A 9501-nucleotide genomic window follows, 5' to 3' on the forward strand; every position below is an offset into this window, starting at 1 on the left:
AAGACGATACAGACCGGCGGGCGGCCGTGGCGCGGTGAGTGACATAGTGAGGTGAGGTGAGGTGAGGATGTGAGGTGAGGTGAGGGGGAGGATTAGCCGGTGTGTTTTAGGGGATTAGGGATGGGGAACAGAGATGGAGGGGAAATTAGAAGTCTCGTTCGAGTCTTTCTTTTTTTTTTTTAAATTTTTTTTTGAAAAACCAAAATGACGTCGTTTTAGCAAGTAAATTAAAAAAAAAAAACTTTCAAACGGCCGGTGAACAAAAACTGCCGATTTTTCGATTTTCATCATAACCGACCGGTTCAATCCGATTCTCTATAATTCTATTTCTTGTCCGATCATATTGATCAATCGAATCGCTCAGAAATCCAGTTCAATGATTTTTTGATCGAATCGGTCAGTCCAATCCAATTTTTTTAACTATGATTTATAAAAATAAATTCTCTCGATTATTAAAAAATTAAGAAAATAAAATATAGTTTCTAACTTTCTAATATTCTCTCTTTAATATTTTTTTATTTTCACTTATAAAATAAAAAATAAAAAATATCATTTTATTCTTTCAATTCTTAAAAAAATTAAGATTCATTCCAACAATCTATTACCCATGATAGGAGTATGACGAATTTGCAGATAGTAGCGAAGTAAAAAGAAGACAGAACGGGATCGGACAGAGAAAAAAAACCCACCCTATCCCCTCACTACAACCCTGGTCATCAACAATACCTGGTCTGCGCCCCGAGTCCCCGTGTATAAATAAATAAAGCAGCCAGACACGGCACAGCACAGCTTATGTGGCAGCTGAGCTACTACTAGTAATAAGAATCAGAGATACAAGAGAGTAGAGTAGTTGTTATGGAGAAGGAGAAAGGGACTATCACTACGACCAACAATAACAACAAGATAGAGAGGGGGCACCAGATGTACCGTGAGGGGCGTTACAGGGAAGCATTAGGGTTTTACACGGACGCGATCGCCCTCGCTAAAACCAAACCCCACAAGATCGCTCTCCACAGCAATCGCGCTGCTTGTTACCTCAAACTTCACCATTTCAAAAAGGTCAAACTTTCTTTTCCCTTGACATTTTATGGACCAAATTAATCTCCAAATTTTTATTTCATTGAACAAAGTAGTCCTTTCAGATTCTTCATCGTATGTATGGAGGAACTGATACGAGGATTTTAAAATTTTTAGGAATTCATAGTAAATAATGATATGGATTGACTTATCTGATTTTTTTCTTACTGAAATTTGATGCGAGATTAGTTTGTCTAACAAAATAAAAGGTTAGAAATTGATTTGATAATTAAAGTTTGTTGAGGATTAAAAATTCGGACTTATAAAGAGATCCCTATCACCTAATATAGATAGATAAGTAGTTCATATAAAGTACAGAGCATTCTTGTTTTCAATTCCTAGGAATTAAATTGCTATTTGTTATTCGGTTATGTGCTGATAAGTGACATATTTGAGAGTAATTTTTTTTGGGTCCCTATGGCCATTTTTTTTGGAAGCTGCAAATGAATTAACATGTGACACGTTCACGCTCTGTTAGGAGAGTTCTGATAGTTTTGAATTTGGGGTCATAGTCATATTGGTCTTTAATCACTGGAGCATCATTATCTAACTAGAGAGGATTTAATATGAGCATCAATTTTAATAGTCAGAGAACCCAATTTTGGAGTTTTAAGCTGTTATTGGTAATAGGTTATGCGATGTTTTGTTATGGGTGTAATTTGAATTAGTTGAAGTTTAAGGGGCTGATTGTGAGAGTGAATGCTTCTTTACTGAAAAGCTAGTAAATATACGAACTCTTGATTCAGTTGATTGGGTTAACATTTCTTCCCCTTGAGCAAGATCTTGGATTTGATTCTTGTGAATGGAAAATTGAGCTTCGAGAGAGCTTTATAGCTTCCATGAACCAACTTTGCTCCATATGAAAATTTATAGTGGACCGAGGATAGTACCAGTAGTTATGGAGAAAGACAAATAAAGGAAAAAAGAAAAAATGGTAAACATATTGCACTTGGACATGAAAATTTCATCTGGACGTACAGCAAACTTGCTGGGAATTATGCGCAAAAGTATAACTTGCGAACGAAACATGCTTGCTTGAATTGAAAAATCTGTGACTTATAATTGTAACAACGCTACCAACTTTCCATTTAGCTGCTCTGTTGGTGTTGAATTATCTGTTTCTTATAGTTCTTGAAACTCCAGGCCAATTGTCTCATCCATCAAGGTGCCTACAAGCCAACGAGTATTAGTCAGCGTGTTCCACAGTTGATATTCCGGATGTGGACGAAAAACAAAAAAAATAGGAAAAAAAACTGAGACTTTAGCTTACTGTGTATTATGTATTCTGTATTTAGGAATAATGACGCTCCATCTGTGTAGTTGCAGGCTTTTGTTGTATGATTTCTGTTTCAATACTTTTGTGTTGGAAACAATGACTACAATCAATTATTGTTGCTACTGTTTCAGGCAGCAGAAGAGTGTACCTCAGTGCTTGAGCTTGATCAAAACCACAGTGGGGCATTGATGCTGAGGGCTCAAACACTAGTCACCTTGAAGGAGTACCATTCAGCGCTTTTTGATGTCAATAGACTTTTAGAGTTGAACCCATCCTCAGAAGTATATCAAAATCTTCACGCTCGCTTGAAGACACAGTTGGTAGGTTGTTGTCTCCTCTGTATTTTGTTTCTGCTGCAGTTGCATACATTGTACAACTGTTAACATGGCTTTAAGGTACTGAGAGATGAACGTGTCATCTGTACCCTTGAGATAACATAGTTGTTATCATTACAGCCCTTATAATTTGGATGGCTTTATTTTATTTTTGGTTAGGTTTTTCTTCGTTTCTGTTTCTTTTTTCATTTTTCCTAGTGCCTTTCCTTTCTCTCTCATCCTGTTGTAGTTATTAGTGAGATATTGATCAAGTGCATGTGCAAGTTAAAATGTGAACAATAAATTATTTGATGGTTAAAAGCACTTTCAAGATTTCCATTTAATAAGTGAGAAGTGAAGAGAGAGAAATAGGAAGAGGTGGGAAAACAATAAGGAGAGTAGATAAAGAAAATCTGGTATATATATGGCTATTCTTTAAACATATTTTATTTATTGGAGTTAATGATGATGGGTGTAAATTGCTAAAGTATTCAGTAGCAAATATGATGAAGATGATGATTACTTTTGCATTAGGCATCCCTTTAGGTGTGTTTGGCTACATTGGGCAGTCTTCTGATTTGTGCGTGAACAATTTAAATTTGTCTTGCCAACTTTGACTATATGTGAGCTATAGTATTTGTAGGGTATAGTCTAATTTTAGGTTGATAGAAACAAAAATGATGACTGTTTCATGTGTAGCGATGCACCAACACACACAGACACACATTCTAAATTAAATACGTTGTCAACTGGTAGTAATCCCCCCCCCCCCCCCCCCCTTTTTTTTTTTTGTATTGGCTTGCTCAAGTGAAGACACTTGCTCCAATACCAGAGTCGGAAGAGGAGTTTGAAGAGCAGGAAGAAGAATCAGAAGACAGTCCTGAGGTCATACTAGGAGGAGAGAATAATGAGGAATCAATGGGAGGTAAGTACTTGGCAACTTCGGATATTAGAATTGATCAGAAGGTTGAGCTCCGGAAAGATATCGTAAGTGCTGAATGTGCTTCTCAAGATACAAAATCCAAGTTCCCATCCAAAGATGGAAGAGACCAGAACAGTGAGCCTGAAAAGTCAAAAGCAGAGGCTGTAGCACCTAAAGCACTGAACAGGGAATCAACCGAGCAACAAACGAAAGGGTGGCAAATGATTCCAAAACCGAAAGGGCATTCAGCTCTGGACTATGCACGATGGGACAGTGTTGAAGATGATTCTAGTGAAGACGATGACGACAATGAAGATGAAGAATCTTTGCCCCAGTACCGGTTCCGCGTAAAAACGGTTGGGGTACGGCCTGTCAAGTGATATGTAAATTCTAGTACAAGGTACCTCTAAAATGGCTTTGCTGTTCAAGTACGGAACATAGAAGTGACTTCTTATGGACTAGAACGGGCTGGTTCACTAGTTGGAATAGCTGAATCATGTGGTTTTCTCTTGAAGATCTACAATTTTGTTACTTGAGTTATCAGTCGATATGGTTGTCAATGAACATCCTCAGTGCCTCCCTTTGAAGCGACTGAGTTCCTGATCTCCAGGTCTGTTTGCATTTTCTTCTGATACTGAAGTTCGAGAGTTGTGCTTCCTTAATAGACTAGGTAGAGTCTTTCAGCTGTTGAGGGCCAAACAGCATCATTGATACCATTACAACAGGTGCGAGATTAATATATACTCTTTCTGTTCCTGTATTAGTCAATGTGAAATTTTGTTACATTCTTTTATTAACCAAGGATGTACTGAATTTCCAGTTATAAATGCATGGAAATCGAGGGAGTATATTTCTCCCACCTTTGATTGATATTGTTTTAGAAGTTGTAAATAGCAGAGGAATATGAATGCTTAAGCATTGGAGAAAATAATCATAAGGTTGCAGCAGCCGTGAGCACATTCTTTTTATTATTCTTTTTATCATGCGTATTGTGCTTTTTGTGCTTTTTTCTTTGTAATGTACTAATGTATGATTCATTATAAGGATATCAATAAAGTATTTAATAACTTGGGTGGGTTATTGAATGTTGGGTTGAAGATCCTTTTTATCTATTTCTGTTTGCAACCTATTATTAATAACTTTATCTCTAGTGTTTAATTAGCTAGTAGCTTGATATAATTGAAATTACTGATATGGACGGTCTAAAACTGTATAAAGGAGTCTCTCCACTAGATAAAGACATCATGTTTGAAGAGCTCTTAAAGGATAAGTTTATTTAGGTCTAATTCACTGTTACTATAGATAAAATCTTTCAAACCATACCATATGTTAGTACACTTAATGGTGATTTTTAATTAAAGAGTAGAGATGGGGTGTTCATACCTGATCTACTACTTAGTCAGGCCCAAAATGAATAAAGTTCAATCTATAGATATCGAGCGAATCATCTCCCACTGGACCTCAAAGAGATTGGTCACAACAACACAAGTGTAAATTTACTTATCTAAATAAGTAATCAATTCCTACTGTGTCTCCTATTCCTTTAGAAAGGAGATCTTAACCTCCCTAACCAAAGAGAAACAACATCCCACCATCAAAGGTGGAACCACTGTAAAAGGTGGTTATCAACTCTATATTTACACTTACAAATACTCTGATATCCTCAAGTATACTTCGAACCCAATCTATTAAAAATTTGTCTAAAACTCTTGTTAATTTAAACATCGGAGTCTTTTGCAGGTACCACCACCTACCTCCTCACGACGAACTTGGACCGCGACACCTCGACACCAGTAGATGTTGGACGCTGCCTCAAAAGGAGTTTGGACCTCATGCTCAGGCTCAAAGCAACCCAGTTTCAGGTAACCCTCGCAATATTAGCACCATTGCCTGGGACCCGCATGTCTATACCCAATTATGGCGGATAATCGTCCTAAAGACGGACATATGGCATCCAAATCCGAACCAGAATATCACAATGATGATCGTGGCTTGTAGTACCTCCACGACAAGATTGAACAGATGGCCACAATGGGCAGGGCCTTCACGAAACCCACAACACAGAAGAATAAATTCGGAAATCCAACCACTTGAGGACATGGTAAACTAAAACTCGGCAGAACATATGGGTTTGGTGCATGGACACCAGGGATGGTTGGAGCAGCTCAAGATGGAATTAGAGCGACAACGAGAATCCGAACAAGCTTTAAAAAGGGAGGTACAATGACGAAGGAATTTGGAAGAAAAACTCGATAAGCTAGAGACCGATTTTCGAGGTCAGAGAACCCATGCAGATCGGGAAGAAACCCCCTTTGGAGGTGAAGATCCATGATGCACCACTATTTCGTGGTACATTTTATTCTTAATTTGAGAGTGGATTTCATCCATTATTCCCACATTTATCCAATGAAATAGCATGGTTTTATAAATTCTCCTTAATTTGTGCTTAAGTGTGAAAATATGCTTTTTAGACCTTTAATTGGTTAATTTTAAATCACCTGTGATTCCACTAGATGCCTTGATGTGTTTGCTAGTGATTTCAAGTTGAAAAGGCTAGGAATGGATCAAAGGAGTGAAGAGAAAAGCATGCAAAGTGGAAAAATCATGGAAAATGAAGGATTTGGGATGCATTCATCGACGCGCACGCGTAGCAGACGCGTGCGCGTGAATTTGAAGTCGTATGGCAACGCATACGCGTACATGACGCGTGCGCGTGGAAAACAAAATTGCCAAGCGACGCGTACGTGTACGCGTCGATGCTCGCACATGACTTCATTAAAGTGAAAACGTCGGGGGCGAATTCTGGGCCGCCCAGGCCCAAATCCAACTATTTCCAGACCCTATTATATGCAGAAATAAAGAGGAGTCAAGGGGGGGGGAGGGGATCACATAGTTTAGTTTTCATCATGCTTTAATTAGTTTCTAGAGATAGAAGCTCTCTCTTCTCTCTAGAATTATGTTAGATCTTGATTAAGATTTCTTATATCTAGGTTTAATTCATGCTTTGATTTACTGTTCCTCTTCAATTCCTTGTTCTTCTACCATTGCTTTCTCTAGTTTAGCATTTAATTTTTGTAATTGTTTACTTTGTTGTTAATGTACACTTGTTCTTCTATTTTCCTTTAATGCAATTCACGTTTTGAGTTCCTTTATTGTTGATTTGAATTGTTGTTGTTAATTTCCTTGCAATTAGTAGTTGTAGATTTACTTTTCTTGTAATCTTATCTTGCTTTTCTTTTATGCCTTCGAAGTGTTTGATAAAAAGCTTGGTTGGGTTTTAGTGTAGATTTTTCTCCTCTTGGCTTTGGTTGAGTAATTGGAGACTCTTCAGTTATCAAACTGTCTTGTTGATTAATAATTGAAAGTTGCTAGTTGATTTGAATTCCACTAAAGCTAGTATTTCCTTAGGATTTGACTAGGACTTGAGGAATCAAATTGATTATTTCCACTTGACTTTCCTTCATAGTTAGAGGTTGACTAAGTGGAGCAATGGACAATTCTAGTCATAATTGAGGAGGATAATGAGGATAGGACTTCTAGTTCTCATTCCTTGCTAAGAGCTTTTTTAGCTATTAGTTTAATTCTTGCAATTTACTTTTCTCGTCCCTTATCCAAAACCCCCTAAATACTTGTCCCAAAACCAATAGCAAGAACACTTCCCTGCAATTCCTTTGAGAGACGACCCGAGGATTGAATACTTAGGTTATTTTTATTGGAATTTATTACTTGTGACAACCAAATTTTTACATGGGAGGATTCTTTGTTGGTTTAGAACTATACTTGCAACGAGAATTCAGTGAGAAATCCTATACCGACAAAAATCATGTTCCTTTTTGGTAACTGTGACATAGCTTTTTATGTTAGCATGTGTGTTCTAAACCGCGCGAAACTTAGAATGCACACTTACTTTTATCAAGTACACTAATTCACTCACTCCATTCTAGTGATTTATCCCATTCCAACAATTTAGGCTTCCTTTCTTTTGCAATTCCTTTTCTTACTATCCTGTCTTCTATTTTCAGGATGAGTCATTATAAGCAAAAACGGAAGATGGACAAAGAACATGCAGCAATCGGTTGATCCACCAGCTGAAGGTGGCAACTCGGCAAGTCGCCGTACCCCCTTACTCATCTTTTGATGCACCGAGGACGGTGCAAACTTTTAAGTGTAGGGAGGTCATCCGACCAAATCGGCATTTTTGGGTAACAAATTTCTAATCCCAACACTTTTGCATCTCATTTTTAGGTCTTTTAGGATTTTTATTGCATTTTCTTATTTTGCACAATAAGCTTGCAAAATAAGCTTAGTTAAAATATTAAAATTTTCCAAGAAAATTACTTATAGGGCAACCCCCAATTGATTCGAGTAAAAATTTTTCATTGAACTTGCTTTAATTATACATATTGTGGAACATGATTTTTGAGCTAAGAACACAAGCTTGTGAGTTTTGAGCCAAATGGTGTGGTTACTTCTTATAACCACTTATTTTCCTTCTTGTGTGCATTATTCTCTTTCTATGATTGTGATCTTTGATTTGTTTTATTCTTTATATCCATTATTCTGTGTATACATGCATTTATATGATTGAGGCCATCATTTCATCTAACTCACTTACCCAAATAGCCTTACCTTTTATCATCCATTGTTAGCCAAATTTGAGCCTACGATCAACCCACTTGTTCTTAATTTTAGCACATTACAAACCTTAATGTGAAAAATAATAAATGTCCTTTATTTGGATCTTTGATTAGTTTAGACTAGTGAGTGTGTATCATTCAAGTGTGGGGAAACTTGGGACATTGGTTGGGAAAAGGTGTGTGTTATATCTTTATTGAAATCATGAGAATTAGGTACATGCTCATGTGTTAATTTAAAGTAAAACCATATGCATTGGTACTTTTGTATATATTTTAGTTTGAAAAGAAAAAAATGAGAAAATAAAAAGAAAAAAATGGAAAAAAAGAAAAAAAAATAGAAAGAAAAGAAAAAGAAAAAGAAAAGCAATAAAAAGGGGACAAAATGCCCCAAAGTGAAGTTTAATAATAATCAATGCATATGAGTTGTGATCAAAAAGAGAAAGAATGCATAAGTATGTGAAAAAAAGTGAAAAATGAGTAGTTAGATTAGCTTTGAAATTGTATTGGTTGTTATATAGGTTAGGTAGGAAGTTTAAGCTTATTAAAGATTCAAATCTCAAGTCCACTTGACCATATACATCCTACCTTGACCCTAACCCCATTACAACCTATGGATAAGTCCTCATGATATTTGTATGCATGCATGAAATAATTGTTGATTGTTAGATGAAAAACAAATCTTGGAAAGCCTGATTAGGGGAGAATTGAGTGAATCAACTCTAAACACTTGAGCGACTAGAGTGCAAACACTTCCGGTGAGGGTTCGATTACTCAATTACATGTTTTCACCTACAATCATCACTTTTCTTGCAAGTGTGTAAAACCTTTAATAACTCAATTCAATTGTGGTTTGGCTTAATTGTCAATACCTTTAGCCCTTGTGCTTATATATGCTTTCTTGGGAATTGATTTATTTTGACCAAGTAATTGCATTCATTTAGATAGATTGCATGTAGGTAGATTGCATGTAGTTAGTTTACATTGAATAAATGTTGATATCCTTTGTCTCTTTCTTGGTTAAGCATGAGGACAAGTTTGGTTTAAGTGTGGGGATATTTGATGCACCACTATTTCGTGGTACATTTTATGCTTAATTTGAGTGGATTTCATCCATTATTCCCACATTTATTCAATGAAATAGCATGATTTTATAAATTCTCCTTAATTTGTGTTTATGTGTGAAAACATGCTTTTTAGGCTTTTAATTGGTTAATTTTAAATCACCTTTGATTCCACTAGATGCCTTGATGTGTTTGTTAGTGATTTCAGGTTGAA

At 36.4% G+C, this 9501-nt stretch overlaps 1 protein-coding gene across 3 annotated transcripts; it reads left to right on the forward strand.

Annotated features, from left to right (window-relative positions):
* The first annotated feature begins 556 nt into the window (after positions 1–556).
* Positions 557–6748, forward strand: LOC112771621 (uncharacterized). 3 transcript variants are annotated; one of them, XR_011876214.1, is made up of 4 exons: positions 557–1059; positions 2485–2673; positions 3481–4314; positions 5330–6748. XR_011876214.1 is itself a non-coding variant. In XM_025816403.3 (3 exons), the coding sequence occupies exons 1-3, from the start codon at positions 856–858 to the stop codon at positions 3967–3969; spliced, it is 882 nt and encodes a 293-aa protein (XP_025672188.1). In that variant the 5' UTR covers positions 557–855; the 3' UTR covers positions 3970–4674. The 3 variants fall into 3 exon arrangements, 1 of the variants encoding a protein (XP_025672188.1); XR_003187129.3 differs by lacking the exon at positions 5330–6748 and adding an exon at positions 4410–4674; XM_025816403.3 differs by lacking the exon at positions 5330–6748 and having other exon boundaries at positions 3481–4674.
* The last annotated feature ends 2753 nt before the right edge of the window (positions 6749–9501 follow it).

The sequence above is a fragment of the Arachis hypogaea genome, chromosome 18, assembly GCF_003086295.3.
Source record: "Arachis hypogaea cultivar Tifrunner chromosome 18, arahy.Tifrunner.gnm2.J5K5, whole genome shotgun sequence".
Classification (NCBI taxonomy): domain Eukaryota; kingdom Viridiplantae; phylum Streptophyta; class Magnoliopsida; order Fabales; family Fabaceae; genus Arachis; species Arachis hypogaea.

Coding starts and splice junctions, on each gene's coding strand:
- LOC112771621 (XM_025816403.3), top strand. CDS start 856: ATGGAGAAGGAGAAAGGGACTATCACTACGACCAACAATAACAACAAG. Junction 1,060..2,484: donor AACTTCACCATTTCAAAAAG/GTCAAACTTTCT, acceptor CTACTGTTTCAG/GCAGCAGAAGAGTGTACCTC. Junction 2,674..3,480: donor CTCGCTTGAAGACACAGTTG/GTAGGTTGTTGT, acceptor GCTCAAGTGAAG/ACACTTGCTCCAATACCAGA.